The sequence below is a fragment of the Patagioenas fasciata genome, chromosome 7, assembly GCF_037038585.1.
Source record: "Patagioenas fasciata isolate bPatFas1 chromosome 7, bPatFas1.hap1, whole genome shotgun sequence".
Classification (NCBI taxonomy): Eukaryota; Metazoa; Chordata; class Aves; order Columbiformes; family Columbidae; genus Patagioenas; species Patagioenas fasciata.
The window spans coordinates 13635127-13662221 of record NC_092526.1 but is presented as its reverse complement, the minus strand read 5'-3'; the positions used below and the strand labels follow the sequence as shown (position 1 = coordinate 13662221).

Sequence of the window (27095 nt, the reverse complement as noted above, 5' to 3'; positions counted from 1 at the left end):
CCTGCAATGAAACGGAAAAGACAAGACCAAATTAAAGCAAATGTTGACTGCTGTCCAGAAAACAATTTATTTTAGGCTGTAACCATCAAATTAATTTCAAATTTCAGTTATATATTTTGGAGAGGAGATTACTTTAGGTAGAAAGTTGGGTGAATTTGCTTATAAGTACATAATGCACTCTTCTTGTCCTGTGTAGGTCAAATGAAATTCGGGAAAAAACAGCATTTTTGACTCGTAAGCATGAATTTAGTTGTATCTAAACACAGTGGCTTCAACTTTTAAATTAAAAATATATATGCACACACATATATATGCATGTATATATCTACTCAAAGGTTCTTTTCTCCTGATATTGCACCTTTGCTTGCTTACATTATCCCCAGTATCAGAAGTCCCAACTCAGAACTTCCTGGTTCTTGGTAATTATTTCAGTGGTTATTTTAATGCAGTGCTTCTGTTTTATTTTTATGGTTTTCCGTAAGTAAATCATAATGAAATCACAAAACTTGAGGATTGAAGAGAAGTTTGCAGTGTCTGATGGAGTCCCACATGTACACTTTGGCCAAGGCACATCACTTTTGCAGACTGAGGTCCCACAAACCAGTACAGCTCCTCCCAAGCTTTTTCAAAGGAATAGGAGTCTTAATGTAAATTGCATCAGAAGACAAAATATGTTTATTTTTGAGTTGGAATTTACTTATTAATGAGTTAGCAGGATGAATATTAATTAACCTATTAATATGTTGAATAATAAATTGCAACTATTGACATAAGTAGCTTCTAGCAAATAGTCTTTTCCAAAAAGTTAATCTCTGACTCTTGACAGATCCTAAGTATGTGCTACTGTTCACTGAAAAGATGACATACAATACAGAAGCCAGAATGACATGGGATACGTCTGCTTATTTTGAAACTACTTTTCTTAATCTTCTAATGTAAAGCATATTGTACTCTTATCGATTTAACAGGAAAAGAAAAAGGAGAGGCTGTTTGTAGACTATATTAGGTTATCAACCACAAGTAACATGCCTTTTCTAGAAAAGAATGCTGTGTAAACTAACACGAACCTTCAGCTCAATAGTCACAATGTTCTCAAATGCAGCAACATTATCACATGACTATGGTGTTCTTAGCAAGCTCTGTAACTGAAAGTAATGTCATAACAATGGGATATTCACATTAGTGTATTCATAGATACACAAACTTCCTCTTAAACTTCCCTGGTGGAACAAGTTCCTACAGGTTTCCTACAATACCCACTTTACTGACTTTTTGAGGCTTTCACCTCTGGGTCGAAATACAGCAACTGAAAAACAATGAAGTGTTATATTGTCTAAGTTTAGGGAGTAAAGAATCTGTAGCAAAGTGCAACTGAAGAGGAATTTTGGTAGACAAAATTCATAGCCATGTGTTTCACCATCTAAACCACTTCATACAGAACTTGGATTTCCAGAAAAGATTTTCCATTCAAGTGTATGTTCAGACATTCTTTAATTTCACATTTGCCAGCCTGATAGGATAACGTTATGCTGTAGGTACAAGAAAAGTCAAATTTTTTTAGCCACTGAGTCATAGCAGAGTTAATTCAAGGTGTTCCATTGATGAAGAGGTAAAGTACTATCATAACAATGACTAACTATATTACAAAATTCAGGTCCCAAGTTCCCTCTTATAAATTGTGAGATGCTTGGGAAAAAAAAAATTCTATTGCAACTTAACTGGTAAAGTGGCATCACAGCTCCCAAATGTTTGCAATAGATGTTGCAATTTAACATTGAAGAGAGAAAATAGCATTGTTAACAATGAAGATAGCAGACTATGAAGGGCTTTTATGGTGTAAGAATATGTTTGCATAAACTTGCTCTGTTTAAATTTGCCAAAGGACATTTTAACATTATTCTGAGTTACCTCAACTTAATTAGAGACTGCAGAGAGAAGTAGGTACTTACAGATTATATAATTGACAGATCTTTCTCGAGTATTGATCTCATCCTGCTAGAATGCTGGTTGCTATCAAAGTCAGTGATTTTCATTACTAATTTAATATTTTTGTCAATAATTTCATCTGGAAAATTTGATTAAAAAGGACACAAGATCTGCTAACATGAGATTTTTTCAAGGATTCTCAAATCCTTCTCCAACAGTAGCTATTCAAAGAGGTGTCACTGTTCAACTCAGTGAGCTAAATTCTCAATAATGTTAGCTGCCTTATTATTCTGGAAAAATCCCCTGCCTTGTCTATTTCTGGAATAATTCCAGTTTTTACACAACTGGCTTTGGTGTCATAATGATAATCACATTCAACTTGATCTGTAAGATGCTAAAGTATGCTTCCTACTCTCTATATAAGTGGTAAAGCATTAGTTAATGTATCTGCTGCAGCAGTGCACTTCAGGAAACATGGGCCAGCTGGAGGGAGTCCAAAGAAGAGAGTGAGTGACTGGCAATTAGGAGACAAGACCTATAAAAAACAACTGAAAAAACAAGTGTTATCTGAAGGAAGAAAATAATTCTGAGGAGTGAAAAAATAATGATTTTTGAATATTTAGCAGATTGATGCAAAAAGAAAAAAAATCCAACTGCTATGTCCAGTATGCGACCCATTAACATGCTTAAACTGCAGTAAGTCACATTTAAGGTAAATGTTGATTTTTTTCTTATGATAAAATATTCCAATATTTTAAATAAACTGTTATGATACCACGATCTTAGTTGTATTAAGAAAATTACGTGCTAATGTATAACTGATCTTGCCTTTGGATCATGCAATAGGACTACCTGATCTCTTATGACTCTCCCTACAGCTTTTATTTTCTTTTGATTCTTGGTTCTCAAGATATTTACCATAAACTTAGCTCATTCTGTAAAGGCTGCAAAATCAGGCCCTAAATCTGCCACGCTGTTGATAATCAAAATGATCAGAAGAGTAACACTTATAAAATTGGAAGGTGAAATCCCTTACCTCACAAAATGTCGGTGAGAATCTCCTTAAAAATGACCTTGTGATTTGATCCTGGCAAATCTCAGCTGTAGCAGAAATGGAAAGAGGATTTGATAGTGAACTTTATTTTAGTGTGATGACTTCCTGCTGTCTGTAACAAAAATAAAGTGCACGATACAGCGAACTACCATAAACTCCTACAAGGCTAAAACCAGTCATATTTCATTTACTGTTGTTTGATTCTGATCTATTTTCATTTACTGCTTTATGGTTTTTGAATGGTGAAATTCATAAATCATAGCAAGGTCAGCTTCATTCTCTTAAGTATACAAATAATCTGTATAATGCAGTTCTTGTGAGACTATCTAGGCTCAAAGAGAAAATCACCTTTGACTAAGTTATTTTTATTTTAGAACAACCTCTGTTTGAGGGCACACTAGGTACAGGTACCTCTTCTGACAAGTTATCTGTGCCCAGATTAACACGGGCAGCTGAACTCTGCACATACAAAAAGTGTTGTACTTTGAGAACAAAAAGGACATCACAGCATTCTAGATAATCCAATAGTTTTTCTTCTGTTTTCCCCAGTTAGCTTCCTTCTGTTCTCCCCAGTTTTATGCTAACATTCATTTAACTTGAAAAAATGTTTTTAAAAGTAGGATAAAAAATAATACAGTGGCTTTGGATTTAATAAATTAATAAAAACTTGCGAATGTGGTTACCTTCACTGAACCATTGCTTTGTGCTGCACAGGTGCTACAAGAGACTGGCCGTGTGTGACTAAAAATTACCTCAGAGACAGACATAACCTGCCTGCTGCTTTAACTTGTTCTAATGTTACTGGCTCAGCCTCAGCACTGGAGATGTGGCAGGACCACTTCTTTCTCCGCTGACCTGACTTCTTTGTGGTGATTATGGGCAACAGTTCCTGTCTCAGTCTCCTGTAACTGAGGTGGGGTTATAAGTTGTGAATCAAATGCCTTTCATAGAATCATAGAACCGTTTGGGTAGGAAGAGACCTCAAAGGTCATCTAGTCCATCCTTCTGTCCCTCTTCAGCGTTCAGATGTAAATTGCCTCTTTGTTCTGTTATTGACAAAGATTGCAAATGACATCACTAACTCTGCAAAGACTGACTTCCTAGGTAGCAGTGATTCACTCGCAATTCAAGATTCTCCCTTCAAGTTCCTCATCAGTTTATATACCTTTTCTTTTACCCTTGAGACTAATATTACCCACTCCCTGCAGGAATGGGGAATTCTTTCTGTCCATCATTTGCATCCTCCTAGGCCTCATAGTTCCTAAAATATTTTTTCCCTAAACTGGCTCCTTGCCTTTTTCCTCCTCTAGTCACTGGTGCAAAAAAAAACAGGCCAGAAATGCTATAAAACACTGTCAAAGGAGAACTGGGTATGCAGGTGGTGGTTTTACACAAACACTGTACAGACATAAATGACCAACATGGAGGCCATGGCAACTGTCAGTCCCATCTAGCCTGAATTTATCAGCAAGATAAATGTTCACTTCTCTGCCCTCAGCAGTGGTGGATATGGTAATCCTTGGGTTCTGATCAAGGGATCACAAAGTTCACAAAGCTCACCTCTTCCCTGCAGTATCCGAGCTAGGTTTCATGGTCTACTACCCATCTTACAAGGAATGGGTCTATCACCATCTTTTCCATTTAATTCCTTATATACATCTCCTTGATTTTGACAATTACTTTCACAGTAAAAAGAAAAAAAAAAAAGATTGAAAAATCACTAGTTTCTAGAACTAAGTTCGGCTAATTCTTGTTTCAGCTAACCATCTTTCTAGAATATATTTCTACTTATAAAGTAGAACTGCTCAAAAATGAAGTCCTGCTCTCTGCAAAGAAAAATATCTGTGGTGCTCAGTCATCCCACCACACTTACTGTTGTTCAGGACTCTAGCAGTGACACAGAGTGCCCTGTTACCTTCTTAGTGGGCTAGAAACTAAATGTATGCATCAAAAATACCATCCCTATCTCTTAAGAATTTGCAGTTTAAAACATATTATGACATGATAAAGCAACAGCTGGAGATAAATTTTTTCCATCTCTACTGAAATCTTGTTTAGAAAGTGAATATTTATTATCTGCAAAGTGCTTAGAATAAAGTAAATGCAATATAAATGATGATTAAAAGATTTCTCTCCTCAATTGTTCTAAAGAATTTTTCTTCCTAAAGTACTGAAGCAAAAATATATCTGTAACACCTATGGTAACCATGGAGATTGCACCAGGCAACATGCGTAATGATTCAAAATGTGGCATCAGACAAATGTTCTTTGTCCTGACTGGATTACTACAAAGAAGTAGGTTTCCCCTGAACAATTTGCAGAAGCAGGATAGATGTGGTTAATTACTCAACCCTGGTTTATGCAAAGGGGAAGGGGAACAGTCAATGCTGTGGTACGGGCAGCAGACTGACATTGTGTTCAGTTTGAAAAGACCCACCTTCCCAGGTTCTTGGTAGTTTCAACTTATAGATATGATTTGCTGAAAATATTTATCTTCGGTGAATAGTCACATCAGAGCAACTAGTCATTCCACACTGCCTGCACGACATGATAGCCATGGAGACATATAGTTACAGAATAAATAGGAAACAGTTCTAATTAATTCTTACTTGCTGTTGTGGGGTTTTTTGTTGTAGTTGCTTTTATTTGTTTTTAGGATTACATACAGATGCACAAAATCTATCTTAAAAACAATTCAGGCATAACCCTAGAGGTACCAAAATTTGGGTAATTTAAGAGTTAGTGATAAAAGAACATTCCTTCACATTTGGCAATATTTCTTTCTCTGCTTATTCCTTCTCTGCATGGATGGCATCAATAGTAAATAGCTCTCAGTCTGCCAGCTTCTACTGCAGGATGAATATTGATGTGATTCTTAATCTGACACAGTATATAATGCAGAGGAGAAGAATTACTAGAATCAGGACCTTTTCCAATAAACAAACCTGAAAAGAGAAAGTCACTTTTCTACTTAAGGTGTTAACTAAAATCTGGTGTTTGGCAGTTGTTTGAGTTAGGAGGAGAAACTGATGATGATGCAAGGATGATGTCAATCCCGTTTACTTACGAACAATGTAGAAAACTTGGTTGTCTTCAAGAGGGGAGAAATTCAAATGATATTTTCTTTTTTATACAGTCCCAAAGTATTCAGCTGTTCTCTGAGCCACACACCTACTTTTTGCTGCCTCTGTAATTTATTTTTTTTCCAATTCCTGGCATTTTTGCCCACCCTGAAATTACAGATTATAGTAAATCTCTTTCCAGTTCTCCCATCTCTACCATTTTATTTTGTTTTGGCAATAGGCCTATCACTTTTATAAAGCTGGATTGCCTTTTTTTTTTTTTAATGTATTTTAAGTGGCAGGCCTTTTTTATACTCTTCAACAGCAAAATACAATTTCACCTGCCATCAATGGGTAGAGGTAGAAGGCCATTAATTCTTTCTCTCTCTTCTGTAAAAGGCTGCAAAGAGGCTCGATGTGAAAGCAGGAGTTAGCACAACTATTTAACCTATTAATATTACTTCTGTCCCAGAGGATATGAGACCCCAGAGATCAGTGGTAATAATGATTTCCGCCATTTCCCAAAGTTGGTGTTATCGAGCATAGGGCTGTTTTTTCTAGAAGGAAGAATTTTACCAAACATATTCACTCTAACTCCAGTTTGTGGCATTTAAATAGGCAAACATTTAAAGCTAGAAAAATTAACCAAATTAATTAAAGCAGAGGGCACAGGTATATTATCCTTTGTAACTGGCAAGACAGTTACATGTGATTATGTGATTGGTAACATTAGAACTAGCCAGAGGGAATTTTCATTTGAGGACTGATAAAAATTTGAAGAAAGAATTGCAGTAAATACAGCAATTGCCTTTTTTTTTTTTTCCTGAGCAGTTAAAACCGCTCTGTGCTGCAGACATACATGACAGTATCGCAGGACAAGGACTTTCTAAAACGCTGTTGAGAGGCATGGATGCTTCCATTCCTTTGCCTTCGGATCTCACAATTATTAATTTATGCAGTCACCAGTAGAACTTGCACTAAAACATGTGAGGTATTTAAGAAAGCCCTTCCCAAGTTCTTTAGAGTGGAAGCAGAGCCCGTAGCGTTTACGGGCTTGCTCTTCCAGCGGCTTCTTTACAGGACTCTGAGGGGAACAGACGGCAAGCAGTTTCGGCCCCTCACAGCAGTGGGGCTGGCAACCCCCTGCTGCTGCTCCCCTTGCAGGGCCGGAGCCGCCTAGCAGCGCGAACCCCCGTCACCCCAGCGCCAATCGCCCCGCCTCCCGAGCCCATTGGCCCGTCAGCGCCACGTGACCGCCGGGAGGACGGACGGGCGCGCGCTCGCGGGGAGCCGGGCCCGGCGGGAGCGGCGCCGACGAGGGCGGAAGTGCGCGGCGGGGGCGCGCGGGCGGCGGCACCCCGATGAGAGCCCGGGGGCTGGCGGTTAAAGCGGAGCCGGGTGCCGAGCTGGAGCCTCTGCGCCGAGCTGGGTCTTAGCCCCCAGGTGAGAGGGAGGAGCGGGTGGGCACCTCGGAGCGACCCCCGGACCCTCTTCCGGGTTGCGGGGAGCTCGGCTGTCCCGGCCCTGCTCCTGTGCTCCTGTAGCGAGGGGAGTCGGGAGCCGCCGGGTCCCGGCCGCGGCCTGAGCGGGACTGTGCCGGCCGGCGGGGGGATGTGGCTGAGCCCCCTTGTTCCCATCCCCGCCGCTTTCTGTGGGGAGGAAGGGGAGGTGTCGCCCGGGGGCGCTTGGCAGCCCCTTTCCTCCTGGATGTGTGGGGCGGGGGCAGCCCCGCGGCTTCTCCTGCCCCGGGACGTGACTTCTGGGCTGTCGGGAGGTTCTGGGGAGGTGGTTGAGGAGCGGGGACAGTGCCTCGTGTGGAGCCTGTGCCCCTGGGGCCTGCGAGGGAGCCGGGGGAGAGGTTCGGCTGCTCTGCAACCGCTTTCCCGTGGGTTTGGGCACTTGTGCGGCGTCTCCGCGGCGTTGGGGCTGAGGGGGAGGCATCGGGGCTGGGTGGTTGTTGTGACTTCTATCTACAAGTGAAACTCGGGGGAGGGAAAGGGCGAGGAGAAGCTGGCCTTGAGTGTTAGTTTCTCTGGCGACTTCCTTCTGTGCGGGCTGCTCTGGGATCGGGGATAATGCTTCATCTGTGCGGGATAAACAGAAGGTTTGAGATGCTGTTGGTCTCAGCTGAACCAGAAGTTTCTCAGGGATCTTGTTTTATCTGGGCAGGTTTTCATTGTGCTGCTCTTTATTCTCCCTGCAGCCTTACTGGTGTAGATCTTGTAGGAGGAGAAAGGTGGTGCCTGAGCGTGACCTTACCTGGAGAAGGGCAGGGCGAGAGGTGAGCCAAAGCAGCCCAGTCATGCTTCCCGAACAGCGGGTGGAGACCAGAGTAGATTTTTCTGCTGGAATCCTGTTGAATCAGTTCTGATCCTCGAACAGGAGACTCAGTCTTGACTACCTCTGGGTATTTTAATAAGAGAAAGGGAGCAGGGAGACCGTACCAGCAATAGGACCAACCTTCTTCAAAGCTTAAGCCTGCAATCTGGATAGCTTTTTTGTTTGTTGAATTGTTCAAACATTACTTCGATAGTTCTGGGATTCTTGTTTCTCTTGTGAGGGGGATGGAAGTGCCTGCCTGTTCAAGGGCATCCTCAGTACCATGATTTTCAGGAAAAGCAGTATGTTTTTAGATGTCTTAAACTACCCCCTTTCCACTCCCCCCACTGACGTTAGCAGAGCTGAGAGAAGGAATTAACAACTGGGAACCAGACTTGTGGTTCTTGCCAGTGATTTGCTTGAAGGCTGAAAATAACCTTATTGTAGAGAATTTGATAGCAACAGCTCAATCTTATTTGGCAATAGCATTTTTATAGCTTATTCACTTATAGCAGACTTATTAAAAGTTTTATCTGCTGCTTTAATAACTTCTGGCACTTGTATACTGAACTTAGTTTTTTTCTTATGATTAGTTTAGATCAGTTTACCATGGTAAAAGTTTTTGCATTTACTTTCTGTATTAAATATTATTTTTAAGGGCTAGAGAAGCTTTTGAACTAGTCCTGTAGATAAGTTTGCTATATTCAATTTATAGTAGTAAATTGTTTGTTGTACACATCTCTTGGAATAGGCCAGCTTGATTCTGAAGGCTGAAGAAAAGTGAAGCTGACCTATTTTCACTGGTGTTATGTATATACTGCAGAGGAATGTCTGGTTTAAAGACTTAACTGGAATGCTTTACAAAAACTCTTTAACTGAAATCTTAATTTGACCAGACAATACTCTTTCTTGGTCACCCTTTAAAACTCTCAAACTTGTCTCTAATTGTCAGTACAGTCATACTGGATATCTGGATAGAAGAGTAGTTAAGACATTTTGATCAAATCAAGGCAGTACTGATGGGACGCTGCCTTGACAATTTGTATGTGTACACTGAGCTCCTGGATGATGTATAGATTCTGTGATCTCATACCCTTTTCAGGCTTTGTTTTTTTCAGCTGCAACTTAACCCGTTAAGCACCAACTGGGTTTTGACCAAATGCTGGATAAAATCGCTTGCTTCTCTGGGAAGTATTGGTCGCCAGGTTTCACAAGCAACAGAACTGTCCTGTGAACAGAGTAAAAGTGGCTGAGTGAAATAGCAGAACAAACCCTGATATCATTTGAGAATCTGACTCGTAGTTTGTTCATGTCTATTGCTTTATAAACTCTGTTTGCTCTCCATGGAGTGAATACTTGTAACTTGATAATTTCTTATTAACTAGATTCAGGCTCCATGTGACTGATTAAATGAACTGCTTTCTATTACATGATGAATCATCTGAATTAATGGCCTCTCTTAGCAGAGATACTGAAGGAGCCTGTTTCTCATGACAGCTGTGCAGGCAGTAAGCACTTGTGGGATTGCAAGTGCATAGTGGTATCAATACAAACAGTGCGTAAGGTCAGTAGGTGTCTTGTGCATGAAGCAACCAGCTTGGGATGGGAGTAGTGGTCTCTCGGGTTTTGAGTGAAAGACAGTGCCTGGGGAGGCAACAGAAGTAGATGGATAGGGGAGTTGTGTCCTTGCTGCTTTTCACACCCTGTGAGCCTGATTTCCAAGTAACTTTTGTGTGATTGATGTATGAAAGGTGCTGATCCTAATCTGCAGCTGGGTTAGATAGCAACTGTATTCTCAAACTCTGTCTTGATTTGGAAGTACTATCCTGCGGATAAAAACCTTGAGTTCTTTAGGCTTTCTCTTTATCCACCATCTACCTCCCAGTCTCTGGAAACTATTCTGCACCACTCTCAAGCGGAAGTGGTAAGGTTCCATTGCTTGTTATCTGCTATCGTGTGAAGCGGCAAGGTCAGCAATCTTAGTTGTTTCAGTCTCCTAGTAGTAATAATCAATTTTGTGGCTTGTGTTTTATGACAAATTGATACCTACCTCTTGGTAAGAGGTTATGGAGCAGATATTTTAGAAGTACTTGTTAACAGCTGCCGAAGAGCAATCATGTTGTTGATAGTGCCTCTTAGCCCATTAAACAGGACTAAGCAACTTTTATCCATGTCTGCCCCAGGAATATCAAGTCACCCTGTCATTTAAGTAAGATAAGTCTATGTAACTCATGCTTTGTCTCTTAGTGTTATTTCAAATACTGCTTTAATAGTAATATTAGAAGATCCGTTTTGTCTCTTGTGCTTGAGGTGTACAAATGTGTTTTTCAAAACCTGTCAAAATGAGAATCATGAAGTCATGTAATGTGAAAATGTTATTTATACCGCTGTGTAAGTAGCTACTTAGAACTTCATGGTGACCAAGCACTTGCTTAGAGCATTCACTTTCAACTGCTTTATATGGGATCTTGAGCCCATAGCTGTCCTAATGCTTGCCAAAGGGGATGAAAAAGGAACAAATAGTGGTTGATTACAGGAATATGAGACTTAATGGAAGTGCAGGCCTTACTAGGAATCTTTGCAGGATCACAAGTCAAAGACTGAAAAATCAGTCTTGGCATTATAAGCATTTGTTAAAGCCTTAATCCTGTCAACTGTTACTTTGTGAATTAGTGTTGCTGTCAGTTGATGTGATTAGTATGAAATATTTTGGACAACTAGAAGTGCAATGAAACTGGAGTTTTTAATGTTCTTCTTAAACTTGGCATGTGGCAGAACTAATCTGAAATCAAAGCATAGAACTGGAAAGCTGAGAACATGCTCGGTTAAGGATGTGTTGTGATTTCTCTGATTTCTAGTTCTTTCTATTTATATCTTTACCTGTAGTGAAAGATATAATTCTTCAGAAGAGTGCTGGAGACCTAGATTTAGCCCCAGTTTTGGGCATGGTTTTGTTCCTGTAGATGGCTATGTTAGATAATGTTTCCCATTTAGATTTAATATTGATGACAGTTTTTTTTGCATCTTGGTGGCTTAAGTCACAGGTTAAAACAAAAATCCGACCTAACAGATAAGATTATTATAGAGTATTGTATTTACAGGCTGATACTTAAAACATGACAAAGCACTTTAAGAGTTTAATTGTGGGAGCTACCTAAACTCTGGACTCCATGTTGTGGAACACTGAAGTGTGTGTTGTATGTTTGTTTTTTGGTGTGTGTGGTGGTGTTTTTTTCTTTTTAAGGAGTTGGTTTAGTTAATTGGGTAGTTGGGTAGTGCTACCCTGCTCAGTGGGGCACTGCCTTGAGCACCACTCTAAAGCAGATATTTAATGAGTTAAGTCTTTTAGGTCAAGCTACATGCCAGTTGCCTGAGCTTTCCAGAAAAGAGGTGATTTTGCCAATTGGGGAAGCTGCTCCCTGATTAGAAGGAACTAATTCTAAACTATGTAGTGATGTCTGATACAGCCTTTCTGCTAAGTTGCTGCTGCAGTAAGAAATTCTTCCCTGGGATGATACTTTTCTGCTATTGAGTGTTCTTGGCTTACTGTGAGATCCCATTTTGGGTAGGTAAGGAATTCTCATTAATGTAGTCACCAAGAAGTCTTATTGACTGACTTTTATGGCAGCCTTCTGTTTTTATCTGCTGTATCACAAAATAGACTAGCTAAGCCACTTAAGGAAATGATCTTTCAGAGACAGGAATGTGTGCTGGAAACTGGTGGTATTTCTCATTCTACTCTCTCTCATTTTCAAAACATTTTAGGAAGGAATTTAATTTTTAAAGAATTCTGCAAGCTTATTGAGAATTTACCTTTAAGTTTGTCTTACAAGGTAAACTAAAATCAAAGTAGGCTTTAGGGGTTAATGTATTCTGAAACTATAAGGGAAGGAAACTGATTAAAAAAATTCCTAGACATAAGTAGGCTGACTGGTGATACTGTGCATGTTTATCTTAATTTAGTTTGTAAAACAGAGATCAAGCAGTGATCTTGTCCTACTCACTTTCCTTAAGTATTCACAACTGTCGTCTTATAGTAGCTATCTGGTGACTCTGCCTCCTATTAGACTTTTGTAAGTAAATATTAGTTGAGGTTTCTAATTCAGTGTTAGTAATGAAGGACTTGCTGTTTTTTTTTTTTTTTTTTTAGCTATATTGTACTACTTGTTGTTAAATAGGCCTTCCACTTCCAAAGACTCACCATAAATAAGATTTGTAGCAATTCCACAGCTGGGGCATAGGCTGGAATAGTAGAGTTACTGAGACTGGAAGATGCATCTGGAGACTGTCCCATCCAGCCCTCCTCCTGACTGCACCAATCCTGACCCATAAACTGGCTCATCATCCATCCCTATGTAGAACTTTGTGCGTTCCTGCTTTTTTCATGGGAAGGGCAAAACTCTCCTGCTTTGCCTTCTGGGTCTGTCTGTCCTAAGGAGCCTGTAGCCATCCACAGCAGCATTCTAACCATGAGAGCTATCCCAGCTCGTCTCTGATCCCAGCAAGATTATGGTCCCTGCAGCTACACACAGAGCCCTAATATCTCCTTTTTGTTCCCTGTGCTGCACACATTAGGGTTCAGAAGCATCCTGTTGTGCTGATTTCCCAAGAAAAGCATGAAAACTAGGAGGTGAGGTGGCTGTGTATCAGAATAGTAGGTTGTGTGTTTGTGGTTTTCTTTATTCTGGTAATGTGCTCTGTGGAGAGAGGAAATCTCTCAAAAGAGAGCACAAGGATAAATGTGTAGTTTATATTCTGCATCTTCATGTGACCTGTCACTTGCTTGGTCATAAAGAGAGGTGTCCTGAAGTAAATGTGTCCTAATTTCTGTGTTGAAGTCAAGTGGTTCTGAGTTAAGTCTGCCACCCAAAACCAGAGTTGTCATAGAATGAACAAGCTCTACAGCACTCTGGAGGCTCTGTGGTTGTAGAGCACCTTTTTGGCTGTAAACAGTTTTATAGTGGTAGGCAGAGAGTGTTCTCTGTGAGGGAGACCAAGGATAACACTTCTCCCATGTAGAAATTCTCTACAGCTTTTTAGTTTTATTAACTTTACACTTAGAGTAGGTGTATTGAAATTGCATGTGACCTCTCTACTTGTGTAATCTGCCTTTAAAAAGAAACGGAGTAAGTTCTACTTTTGGCTTTGGGGTAAAGTATGTGAATACAGTAGACTGGGAAACTACATGCCTTTTTGTTTTTTTAAAACATCTGTTCTTAGTCCAGTGGAGAGGTAGTTTCTTGTGTGTACTGAATACCTTGGTGTGGTCTTCACTCTTTCTGATTGGGGAAACTGGAGTGAAGAAATCTGTTTAAAAGCAACTTAACATAGCAGCTGAATTATGGATAACTAGCAATTATGTGAAGTGCTAAATGTCACTATTGTTGTTTTGTGTGATGCAAATGCATTGATTGAAAGATGGGGAAAAGGTTCAGTGCTTGGCACTTGTGTGGTGTGCCTGATTGAGGGAGCTCAGTGACTCATGATGTGCATCTGTGAACCCTTCAGTTAAGTGCTTAAAATAGTGGAAGTATAATACTTTCAGAGGCTACAGATGATTAAGAGTAAGCTCAGAGTAAGGGTTTATTACTCGCCTCCATCAAATGTGAGGAAAACAGTGGCCAACATTTCCCCAAATGGAGATGTGAACATAAAACAGTAACTTCAGTTTAGGAGCAAGGCGTAAAATTGTATGGGCAGAGACAGTTGCTTCTGCTGGTAGTAACTAATCCAAATGAAGTAGTGTTTGGGCTTCTCATTTATTCCAGGCATCTGCTTCACTGGGGAAACTGAAGACAGCATGATCCACCTGCTGAAGGAACAGTGGTGGTGGCTTGTGCCTGTTTTTGCAGTGTGATGTGCCATCTTTGCAATACTGATGGGCTATCTCTGATAGCTCAAGGATCAGGTTGGGAGGATGAAGGGAGGAAACTTGGCTGGGTAAGATTTTTGTGACAGCTGAAGAATTAAATCCTGCAACTCTGTACCATGCTTATGACTGAACTGGTATTTGAGATTTGCTGGATCAATGTTAGTGGCAACTTCCCTGTGGATTATACAGCTGCAGGTATCCACTGAAGTAAGAACTGAAACCATGTTGTACTGATGTAGGATTTGAATCTTGGGTTATATTGAAGTCTAGTTTGCCACTTAAGACACTGTGTAAGATGATATACTTGACTTGTCTGTTGTATTTGTTATACTCTCAGAGATCTGATTTAAAAATTTGTGTTAGATTAACCATCTGAAGCATGTTGTTATCTCTTAGTGGTGGTTTGGTGGACTTGGTATATGCTGTGTATTGAAGATGAGCATGTTCCTGCAAGGAGAAGCTTTCAAAGAAAGCATAGTTGAAGCACACTTTACAACTTAATGGAATTGAGGGTGTTGTACAGCTCTGCCTGAGTGTCATTTTTTTGGTATGAGCCTGAATGACAAATGTGAGAAATAGTGTCATAATTCACCCTGAGTAATTAGGCAACTAGACGGTTACCACTGCAGTGACACTCTCTTAGCAGAGTAATACTGATTAATGGTATTAACTCAGTCTTTGTGCTTGTAGAAGATTTCTATCAGGTTTCCTAGCAAGTTCTTGCTCGGATAAGAGCAGTGCGGTAGATAGTTTTCTTCTGTAGTCTGTCTGCAATGCATCTTCTGGGCATTAACACTAGAACCAGAGGCTTCCTTAAAGTCTTTGGGGAGGTCTGGTAGGGTGTCTTCCTAAATAAGCGTTTTCAACTGTAATGGCACTGGTTTCTTATGACTACAGGTAACACTATCTTGTTGAAATGTAGAGTATATTCTGCTTGGTGCTACATGCAATCTGCTAGTTGCTCAGCACTGAGTAATATGTAAAGTCATGGAGTCATAGAATCATTTTGGTTGGAAAAGACCCTCAAGATCATAGTGTCTGTGGGATGGTGGTTTCTTATTCCCTCCTGCCCCACCCCCCCATAGCTATGATGCTTCTGTGTGCCATCTGTGAAACAGCAAGACAATTTAAGTATTAATAACTATATTGCATTGACCTGTAACTACCCTTATCTAAATACTACACCTTTTGTGTAAGAGTTTAGGGTAACTGTGACGGACTGGGACCTCACTTTTCAGGAGATACTTTAGGGTGGTGCTGCATGCCCCCATCATGGGGGTGTGTAATGCATATGAGCCTGATGCACCCACTGCCTCTTCTGGTGAAGGAAAGTGATGCTGATAAGTTAGGGAAGGGAGGCAGTGTCTTTTGCACTTACCTAGTTCATCACTGACATGGGACAGACACCTGTGTGACAGAATGCTACAGTAACATGGCAGAGCTGGTGAGTTGCACCTAATGGAGCAATCAGATACAAGGCTGCTATTAGAATCTAAGAGGACAGGTATGACCTTAAACCTGCAATTCTACCATGCTGTTAATATCAAAGGTGTACACCATCTGTAGAAAATAATGTCAAAAGCCTTTGAAGACCAGAACAGGTAGGAAACCTACTAAACATGACCTCAGTTGTTGTGTAGCTTCTGAAGTGTGGCAGCCAATCATCCAAGATGCCTGTTGTGTAAGTCCCTTACTGCTCTCAAAGGATTACTGTTCTCATTGGCAGTGTTGTAGGGACCAAACTGCTCAAGTAGGTACTTAACAGGAGGGGTAATTCTAGATCTCTCTGCCTTGTTGCTGTCATCTCTTCCTCATGTGTTGGTCAGTCTCACTGGAGCTGATGCTGCATCCAGGACAGAAATTCAAGCTTCCAAATAGTGATTATCTCCTGAAGACATGGGGGCACAGTATCATATTAGGTCTGTGTGCCTTGGTAGAGTAACGAGTTGCATTTTCTGACACTGTAGCAGCCTGAATGCAAACTGAGCAATATCACAGTTGACTTGTTAACACAGATTTTTATGGTACTCTCCCTGGGAAGTAGATGCATGCTGGAGTATTGGCAGTTTTCCCACCATTACATTGACTCTGCTTTTTCTGTTCCCCATTAGGATCTATAAGGAATCCTGTAGGGGAAACTGCCAGTTTATCTCCTTCCTCCACAAGAAGGTCTGGGTAGTGATGACTCACCTAATGACTGTAGGGGTACAGTACTCTGTAGACTATTTAAATGCATCATATCCAAGGGGAATTCACCTTGTGAATAGTGTGGTTCAGCAGATAAAGTGGAACCGAAGTGGAGACAACCATTAGCTTCTGTTCTTGCAGGTATTTGCAATGCTTTGTATGTGTTCAGTATACATGAATTTAGAACAAACATACTTGAAGTAGTGTCATCTGTCCACTTAGAACCACTTACGCAGGTGATGAGCAGATTGCAGTTGTACGAATGCACAACCAAGTAACTGCATTTCCACTTACTGGGTTCAGCTTTGGGATGAGCTGTTTGTGTGTTTTCTTTAAGCAGAAATTGACTTGGTGTAATAGCATAGTCTTAGCTTGGTAGTAAATTGGAAAGGCTTTTGTGTAACTCTGTCCTCTTATTCTAACAGTCTCTTTAATGCTGCCTTCCATGATTCCTCCCTTTGGTTGAATGGTCTTTGTATTTATAAAAACTAAGAGGGAAAACAGGCACTGCTTTATCAAGCTGGGAAATAGAGATGCCTACCTAAACACTCTGTGACAAAGAGTAGAACAATTGTAATGAAGTGGGCATTTTATACAGATCAGTGTAAAGATGGCCCAAGACTAAAATGAAGCAGCAGAAATAAAGCGTAGATTCTGTCTGTATTCAAGCTGTAAGGCTTTATGGACTGCATGTGAGTGCAGTGTTGCAGAGCAGCACTATGGTGGGATGTCTGTGTGTAATCTCTTGATACAGTCGTTACCTGGCTGTTAAGATTGTTAGCTTTGTACGATGACCTTTGCAACCTTATTTAGTCAAACATAGATAGAAGTACTATTTAAGGGCAGTCCTTTCTCTTCTTCACTTAGGTACTGATCAGAGACAAGTTACTCAGCTATTTTTCTTGCACTCGGAGGGAATTCTAAAAAAACCCTCCAAATATTTAAGTTCTTCAGGAGCAGGGATATGTTTCCATTTGTCTGTATTTCAGTTCAGTATAAGATGTGACTTTAGTGTGAGGGATTGCATTAGACTGCTACTCTTCTGATGTTAAAACTGACCAGCCTGAGTCCTTCCTGTGATTAAATCTTTGAAGGTTGTGTTCAAATATGTGGCCTTGCTGCAGGCTTGGATAGGATTTAGTTCCAGTTTTCCTTGGACATCATGATTATTCAAAGCAAGGATATTACCTTGAAATTTCTGCTGACATGTAAGATATTATATATTTATTTGTAATGAATAATCTAGAATGGTCCTCTACTGAATCATGTGAGAGAGCATTTATTTAAGAAGTCTGCAGCTGTCAGATTTGCTTTTGAAGCTATAATGATGTATCTCTTCAAACTCATAAGCAAAGTTGGGCTGTGCTTGGCAAGGATGGTAGGGGGACAATGTGCTGCGTATATACAGGTGTTTCATAGTTAAAATAGATCACTGCTCTGGTGACCCAAATCTGAAGACAGGCTTAAAAGTTGAGGTTGTCCAAGTCTAGCTATAACCTGTTGCAGAGAACAGTGCCAGACTTTGTAGGTTGTTTGAGTGAGTAGTAATGCATCTGGGAGTCTCCTGTTCTTCCTGGTCTTATTCTATCTAACTGCATGTGTCAGAAAAGTACTGGAGGTCTTCGTATAGTAAGTCCACACTTCTAAAGATCACTTGATCTTATGAGACAGTTTTAACCCAAGAGGAGAGCTGAAGATGGCTTTGCATGCAAATGTGTGGAATAGTGAAAAGTAAGGTATGGTATTAAATCTTAGGATCTAGTAGGAATTCTCAATTTTAACTGACTGGCATCCAGTGGCTGGATGTCTGATGCTGTTGATAGTGTTAGAATATTTTAGTGTGATTTCTGGGTCCTAGTGTGGAATGCTTGCTTCCTCATGGATGCAGGGAACACTCCTGATCACAAGTAAATTAAAAATACTGCTTTTATACTGCATATGGTCTGTTCCAGATGAGCAAGTCTTAAAGACTCTCCTGCATTACAAGTTCACCATACAGGCTGTAGTCTTCTTCTGGAAGCTAACATATTAATTTGATAAAATACAATTCCTGAAGTAAAACTGTTCCTCAACCTGTGCTTGTCCTTTCCTCAGCGTTATAGGAGGTAGGAAATAATCATGGTCTGGCTTTATATTCTGGTTTAACCTTAAAATGCTGCGACATTGTGAATTTACTTGTCTTGGGCTTACTTCTAGTATGTGTATAGCTCTGACAGCCAGCGTCTTTAAGTGTAGATACAATTCTGGTTTTTGGGTGGGATTGATAACCACTTCTAATCGACCATTGCTTGATCTGATCCAGCATGGTCCAGAAAAATCTCTAGTCACAAACTGAGAAGTTGTACATGGGAAAGGATACAAGGATATCCCAAGCAGGAATTTTCTGCTAAACACATCATAATCTCTGTTTAGCTTGAAGGAAAAAAAGAGTAACTGGAGACATGCCAAGATGTAAGGTATTAGAACAGCAAAAGAAGATACTGTCATTTTTATTTTTAGCCAGCACATCCTAAAATTCAGTAACATTAAATATACTACTTAATCTCAAATGAACTCTTTTTTTAAATGTATTTGAAATACCAGTTGGAGCATTTACAGTCCATTGAAAGCTAATGGAATTTCAGTACTTAAATATTTTCTGGATAACCTCAGAACAGCAGAGGAGCTCTTACTGTTCATAGCTCAGTGAGATTGTTAATTAGTTTTGTGATCCAGGGAATTTCTGTGACTGCATTCTTGTGGGCATATCACAGAACCAAACACCTCAAAGCCTCTAATTTGTGTTCTGAAAAATGAGAATCACTGAAATACTGTTGCAAAACCTTATCCTTTCTGTGCTTGCTGTTCATGACATCATATTTTAATCTTTAAGTTGAATACACAAATTTTCCTTTAAAAGTAGGTATCTGAAAGGTTTAACAAAGCTTCTCTGTCAAGCTGTTTGGCTAAAGGTTTCTAGAATCCCATTTTAACATCCAAAGAATGGCTGCTTTCAGTGGCAGGATAGCAATGAAAAGAAGTGTCCAAAGATATCAGCTGCACAGTGAAAGAACAAGGGCTGATCTCAGCTATTTTTGAGCTTAGAGCTTTATTTCAGTTTTAAATCTCAAACTGATTTGGAAGAACTACAAGCAATTCCAATTAAACCCTTTGGAGGTTTTTTTCATTATAGTATTTATTGGAAAACTGGTAGACTTAGTGGAGTTTCTAAAGTGTTTTTTTCTGTGTATTTGCATGAGCTGTAGCAAAATGTATTCCTTGTAAAGTGACAAATATTCTTTCCTTTAAGAGACTGTACAACTGTGGACTCTTAATGCAGGTGAAGTAAAAAGAGATGTGAAAGTGCAATCTGGTTTGAAATGTGCAGTTATTCAGTGATAGTCTCTGAATTGTGACATTAAGTAAACTAATCCTGTTAATAATATTCTGAACAGTTTAACTGTTTAGGCTGAGGAGCAGGTGAAGAAACTAGAAAATTGATGCTTAAATTTAGAGTTTATGGAGCTGGTTATAAACAAATGGCTTGAAGTGCTCTGTTTCAAGGACCCAGCTAAGAATGACACAACGCTGTGCGGATTTCTCTATGGCAGGAGACCATGGTTAACCTGGAGAAGTTATGATCTAGACAGGTAAGACAGGGGAAGGCTGAAATAGCTGGTGAGCTTAGGGGTTACATTTCTTATATTGAGGGTGGCATGATTGGATTAGTTCTGTGGCTGAGTGCAGATCTTCAGAAGTCTAAATCAAAACAGTTTTTCAGTAACCACTGTGGTTTGATTTGTAGATCTTTCTGTGCTTCGTGTGGCCATCCTCTCTCTGGTGTAACCTTCATTTCTTGGTCTGAAGAGCATTAACAGCTGAACTTGATCATCTTAAAGTTCTTTTCCAACCTAAATGATTGTGATCTTTCACTAGTACCTCAAAGCCCCTGTTGTATGGTTTTGTATAACCTGTTATTAAAAAAGAAAAAAGGTAGTCAGTAGTTCAGTCCTTATCTTTTGAAGCAGATGAAGCTGGTAATTTTCTAATTTCTGGAAGATGAAAGACTGCTTAAAGGTTTATGCTCTGACCTGGGCTTTCTCTAGCACTTTATTTTAAAACTGGATGAACTGTAACTGGAAGAAACTTCAAAAAACCCTTCTGAAAGATTTTTTTTTTGCCAGCTTGACACCACACGAAGTTCAACATGGTGTCACTAAACCTGAGGGTAGAGTGACAGATTGAAATTAAGTGGATTGACTGATTGCCATTGGCTGGATCATTTCCTTACAGGGGATGGTAAATCTTGTTGTTTTGGTACAGTTTACTTTCCAGCAAGTAAAGAACAACACGGGAGAGGCAGATATACTTATCACAGAATTAAGTGACTTATCTGGACGCTTATTCAGAGCAGGCTTACAAGGCCGAGAATCTTAATACATCTGTTTAAGTTTCCATTCCCTTAAACTGAAGAGAATGTAATGTTTTAAAAGCAACTGCAGCCATCACAGGTTCTTCTAGACACCACTATTTTTTTTATGAGATGGTTGGATTTCCCAAGACTTCCTTTTCTGTAAGGAACAGATGAGTTAATGTCAGTGTCTTGACTGCCTCAAGGATACTTAATCTACAGAATGGGGTGAAAACTCCTTGCCTACTCAGAAATGACTGAGGAGAGAGCTTCCACTTGTGTTCTATGATTTTTATTTTTTTTTAACCTCAAGGAACTGTTAAATGTGAGCTTTGAATCACAGTGTGTAAATGGTTTCTTGGGCTGCAGAGGTGGAAATGCAAGTAAACACTTAGCTCCAATGACTTCTCTTTTTTTATTAGAGTATTCCTATTAAAATATCACTGCCCTTTTCTGAACCAGTGATATACTATGAGCCTGTTTTGTAAACATTGGTTCTTCTGCACTGATACTGCCTGTGTCAGTCCTGTGCCATGCGGCCTCAGCCTTGCTTTGTTCTGTACTGCCTGGCTATACTGGGGCTGGAGTGGGCCATGCTCCCCCTGTTGCCACTAAAGAAGAGATGCCTTGTGCGAAGCTTCTGGGATTTCATTGAGGGCATACAGCATAGGGGTTGTGTTGTGAGGGGCCTCCTGCCTTCAGAGGGTTCATATAGTGTTAATACTCTAGAATGTAATTTTAGGACTATATAAATGTAGGAGTAGTCACATTTATATATATAGTCATATTTCAACAGTCCTAAAATTACATTTGGACCTTTGAAGGTCCGTGAGGCTGATGTGTCCCCTGGTCAAAATGAGTTTGACACACCTGCAGTAGAAGATTCAAGTGGTGCTTGTAACAGCTCTGCAGAGAAAGTCAAGTACCTTGGCCATTAAGAGCTGGGCCTGCTTTAGATGCAATCAGTTTGTAAACTTGTGTGCTGTTGGGTGGTTCTTGTTTAATGTTGTATTTTGGTTATGAGTCAGGTAATACTGTGTATGAAGGCTGACCTTATAGTTTCTAATGGCTGGTGTTGAGGTCGGAGGGAGAAAGAAGGATCTAAATATTCTCTCCGCTTACCTCTGTGATGAGCTCCTACTGAGTCAAGGTGGCCAGCGTTCTACCTGAAAGGCAGCTATTCCTTTAATATGACCAGGTAAAGATGTGGTATCAGTATTGACAGGAGGGAGAAAGTTGCTATTGTCTCTCTTGGCTGTTAGTAAATCTTTTTATTGCGGTTGCATAGCACAGTGAACTTGGCGCAACCTTGTAGGCAGCAGCACTAAGTTTGTGTTGCCAGAAAAATGTTTAACTTGAAAGTTTTGCGTTAGGTAACACAAAGCAGAACAGCCTTATGACGCTTGTTAAAAGAATATTCAAAGGTTAAAACCAATCATGATTATACTCAAAAGTTGCTGAGGGTCACTTGGCTTCCTCAGAAAACAGCTTATCTACTATTATCAAAGCCAAACTGCTCTTGAACTAGGGCAAAATAAACTTCTCTACAACTTAAGAGCAAGCTGTGTTGTTATTGGAACACTTAAGGTCCCTAAGCTGTCTCATTGTGTAGTCAGTCTGTAGCTCTTACGCTTTTGGTTTCTATTCCCAAGCAAGCTGAGTTCTAGTTTATCATTTGTAGAGCTTGTGGACAATGAGCAAAGAAAGCCTTTCAGCAACAACTTTTGGAGTTTGGAGGCTATTAGTGTTTTTTCACACTCCCCTGGCAAGGAGCTCTGTTCTCTTCCCCTCTTGCCTCTCTGGTGACTAAAGAACTAAAAATCACGCTTGCAATACTCTTCTGATGTAGAATCTCTGGGGTAATGGCTGAATTAATTGTCCCCAACACAAATGTGTGTGGTGTACAGGGAGAATCTCTGAGAAGTAGGAGTTACCACATCCCGTTCCTGTACTAAGGAGTGTCCTGGATGAGGGAGCTGATTTATAATATATAAGATTAACAGAGGAAAATATCTGTCATCAGTTACCAGTGTTTATCCCAGAATGAATGCTTAAAGGTGATTAATTTGCATTACTGTACCAAGTGTTTGTAGCAAGCAGGTGTGAGTGAAATACTTTAAATGGAAAAATACTACTGCTCAGATGTTTGAAAAGGCTGTCCTGAGGGCACTTCTCAATTGTTGGCATGTTTGTTCTTGTATGCAGTTGTCAGTGTCAACTTAGTTTGGTTTGTTGCTTTTCAAAACATCAGGTTGTGACAAAGGGGAAAAATTTTAGTCTGTGTACCCCAGGGCAGGCTGCCCAGACTGGGCATGGAAATGGAAATGTCAACCTCAAAATGCAGGGCACATAAACTGGATTGCTTGGAGCAAACTGCTTTAAGGGAGAGGTTTGGACTGGACAACATCCAAATATCCTTTCCAGGCTAAATAATGCTATGGTATGTTTTTAGATTGGCAGTCCCTTAGTCCCTAGTTAATTTTGTGAGGGCAGCTAGTTATCCTGAAGTTTTTCCCAATACAGTGCTCTGTAACTTCTACTGTAGGCCTTGTATTTCAATCCAGTAGAACTTGAGGTGTGGCAGTTCCATATCTTTCTGGAGTAACCATGTCCATGCAAATTTGAGATTCCTGGTTGGCCTGTTGCTTCTGTGCTTCTGGAATAATGGGTGCTGCTATAAATCAAGGCTAGCAGAGCCACCTTCCACAGTGGTGTTTCCTGAACCCTCTGCTGTTCTTCTTGCAGAGCTCTGCCTGTACATTAACAGCTCTGGCCCTTAGTTGTCCTGTGAGGACCCAAGTGTTGTTATCCTAGCATCTCCCTTTAGCTATCATGTGTCTTGAGTACATATCTATTTTGGTATTTTTGTTTTGGGTTTTTTTGTGTTGTGTTTGTTTTGTGCTTTGTTCGGTTTTGATTCTTTTTGTTGTTGTTGCTTTGTGGTTTTTTTTTTTTTTGTGATGTTTTTGTTTTGGGTGGTGGTGGTGGTGGGTTTTTTTTCTCCTCAGCGTAGGAATACTGGGTGTTGACACCTCTCTTATTGTATTGGTTACTTCTGCTTTAGTCCCCAGTGTGCTCTTCTTAGAGCTGCTGATCTGTGGTAATCAGAGTGTGGCAACTGATGTTTGTGTTTCTGTCACAACTGCTGTGTCCAGCTACTCTTAAAAAAGCAGTATTTTTTAAGAGGCCTGTAGCATATAATTACTTGATTTGCATGACACACAAACAAAACCTTGTTAACTAGTAGTTGTTTATTGACGCTTACTCTTTTATGACTTCACAACATCAGGGGAACAATAGGAACTGATAATTTCTTGCAATAAAGGAGGATTTTTTATTTTCCCCAGAGCAAATTAGATTTGCAGTATCAAAAGGCAGGAAGAACATAAAATAAATGCTAATGCCATGTCATAAGACTTTCCGCTGGAAGCTTTTTGCAACTTGTTTTTACCAGAATTTACTATGTATCTCGGCTTTTTTCTTAGCCTATGTAGAGAGGAGATCAGAAGTTGTCTGTCTGCCTATAAGCAGATCTAAGGTGTAGCTCTGTTTCCAGGTTGAAACTAAGCTGCATCAACATTAAACAGATATTTTAGAAAGACTTAAAGGCTTATCACAAGAACAATGAAAACCACTTAATTTCATGTTGTTTGAGAGAGAGTTTTTTTTCCTTTAGAAACTGCTCTGGATAAGTAATGTAGGGTGGATTTACAAATAAGAACAGCTTGTTTAACTGTAGCTGCTTTGAGAAAACTTTAGCATGTTTATTAATGGTACTGTTGTCACAAATAGAAGGCATTGGTTCTAATGCCTCATTCCTACTCGTGCTTTAGACATCAGTGACAAGGTTTGCTTGCCAGTGCATTGAAATGGCCCATTCTTCAGCCTTGCTGTGCAGGGCTTTAATCTGATCTTTCAGCACTGGTGAGATGCTTTGCCTGCATGCCTGTCATGGTGTCACCAGTGTCATGGGTGGTGACTGTTTCTTTTTTCTGCAGACCTGATTGGTTGCCTGGCACTTCATCTGTGGCAAGCAGGACAATGGCTGCCAGCAAGAGCAAGAACCAGAGTTCCTTGGCCCTCCATAAAGTAATAATGGTTGGCAGTGGAGGTGTGGGCAAATCTGCACTCACTCTTCAATTTATGTATGATGAGGTAAGCAGCTTTTGGTTCAGCTTCTCTAAAGCACCAACAGGTGCAGGTTACTAAACCTTTTTTAGTGGGACAGGGAAACTAAATGTAAGTAGCAAAAGATCTGATCACCTGACTGGGAGGAATGTGGGAATCTGTGAAGTGTACCCTAAGGGTGACAACATTAAAGCTTATTAGTGAAAGAACAGTCTTCAAAAGACTGTAGGATGTGAATGTGCTTATCTGGGTGTCAAGAGGCTGTTTCTGGTTGGCATTTAACTTTACTTTTGTTGCAGTTTCATTTAGGCCAGTTCAGGTTGAAGATGGAAGTAAGCATTCTGCTTCATTCTGAGCTGGATGATGGGAGCATGTTCATAGCATGAATTCTTCCTCATTGGTGTACAGGAAGCTAGATCAAACAATCCAGATGAGTATGTGAAATAATACATGATCATGTAGTTCAGAAGTTAGTATTTACCTATAGACTATCCACACATACTGTAGTGATGTGAGTGTCTGAGAAGGTGGCATGGGCATTAGTGAAGGCCAATCAGGTTAACCAGGCTCATGGCCCAGCCTTTTGTTGTACTGTGAGGCTGAGAGAAAGGAGGTGGAAAGTTAAGGAGCCTGTGTCGGACATTGCTGTCAGCACAGAAGTAGGAGTTGAACTGACAGTGGCTTTGTTGGTTTGATCGATATTGAATGGTCTAAAGTATGTGCCTGTACAATTATGGAGCAGGTTTTCATATTCAGCAGCTGAATGCTCTCATCTATACCTGTTGAAGCTTCAGATATCTGTACCTGAAGTACACTCAAATGTTTTTTCTTGAAGTGGGAAATCTAGATAAACTACCAGCAACCTGGTGGCATTTACTCTTTGTCCCTTAAATTGTGCTGAAATTGCTGAACAGTGTTTCATGTAGCAAGGCTGTTTCTTTTCACTAGACAGACTGGCTCTTTGATGTATTAAGTGCTTAAATAACGTCCTTTTTATAGTAAAACTAGAAAAAAAAAAAGTGGTGGAGCTTTGTAGCTCACTGAATTATGATAAGGTTTTCAGGAATTTAAATAAGTGAAAGAGAATGGATTTGTTCGCATACTGAGACCATTTGACAGCAAGTCGAAACACTAATCCCTGTCTTCAGTTTGTAGAAGACTATGAACCTACCAAGGCTGACAGCTACAGAAAGAAAGTAGTTCTGGATGGTGAAGAAGTTCAGATCGACATCCTGGACACAGCAGGACAGGAGGATTATGCAGCTATCAGAGATAACTATTTCCGCAGTGGGGAAGGTTTTCTTCTAGTCTTCTCAATAACAGAGCATGAATCCTTTACAGCAACAGCAGAGTTTCGGTAAGTAGTTTCTCTCCCAGGCAGGGGGAAATATCTGCTTCCTGTGTTGCCTTGACAACTCTTCTTAAGGGAAAGAGCTGTAGCTTTTGTGTCCACTGCCCCTTTCATTGACAAAATGGTAACCCAACCATTTTGCTCCCAGTAACTGGTAACTTAAACCACAATATCCAGCCTCTGGCTCTAGTTGTCTTCATGCCTTCAACTTATGAGTACATTATGCCAGGAGTGGCTTGAGGCAAGTAGCAGGTTCTTGGACTCTTAAAACACACATATTCAAGCCAGTTTTCAGTCTTTGTGGATGTGAAGTTTAATTATCTTAGAGCAGTACTTCTGGAATGAGGTCTGCCTTTTGGCCAGGTTTCAGACACTGTATTGCTTACTGCTAGAAGCAGGTGCTCTAAGGAAAGAAAGGATTAGCCTCCACTCTCAGGTATGGATTGGTGCCAAACAAGGGTTGGCAGCTAAGCAGTACTATTACAGGCAGATATATTCCTAGAAAGACACACAGTAGTAGTAAATGCTTCAGGTTATTTTGGTTTTGGGATTATCAGTTCTAATGTAAAAATCGGCACCAGATGGAGCACTGAAACTGTTTATGTAGTATAAAAGAAAAATAAGGGGTTTAGTCCATTGTTCTGGTCTCAGAACTCATGTAGCCAGGTTCTTCAGAGCAAGTGTTCTAACTTCTATTTGATAATAGCTGTTTCTCTGTGTAGAAAGTAATCCAGAGAATCCCTAGGACAGCTATACAGCTTGTAGTAAAACTTGCCAAACCATAGGGAAAGTGTTAGGGGTTCCTT

At 40.2% G+C, this 27095-nt stretch overlaps 1 protein-coding gene across 3 annotated transcripts in view; it reads left to right on the top strand.

Annotated features, from left to right (window-relative positions):
• Positions 1–27095, top strand: part of RALB (RAS like proto-oncogene B) — a 48554-nt gene that overhangs the window by 15029 nt on the left and 6430 nt on the right. Inside the window, exons 1-4 of one of the 3 annotated variants that reach the window (XM_065840769.2) lie at positions 7337–7485; positions 8246–8323; positions 24809–24965; positions 26087–26295. In XM_065840769.2, coding sequence (XP_065696841.1) covers positions 24852–24965; positions 26087–26295 — 323 coding nt within the window. In that variant the 5' untranslated portion in view covers positions 7337–7485; positions 8246–8323; positions 24809–24851. Of the gene's footprint in view, positions 1–7328; positions 7486–8245; positions 8324–24808; positions 24966–26086; positions 26296–27095 lie in introns of those variants that run through there. The other 2 variants (XM_065840767.2, XM_065840768.2) reach the window with 2 other exon arrangements.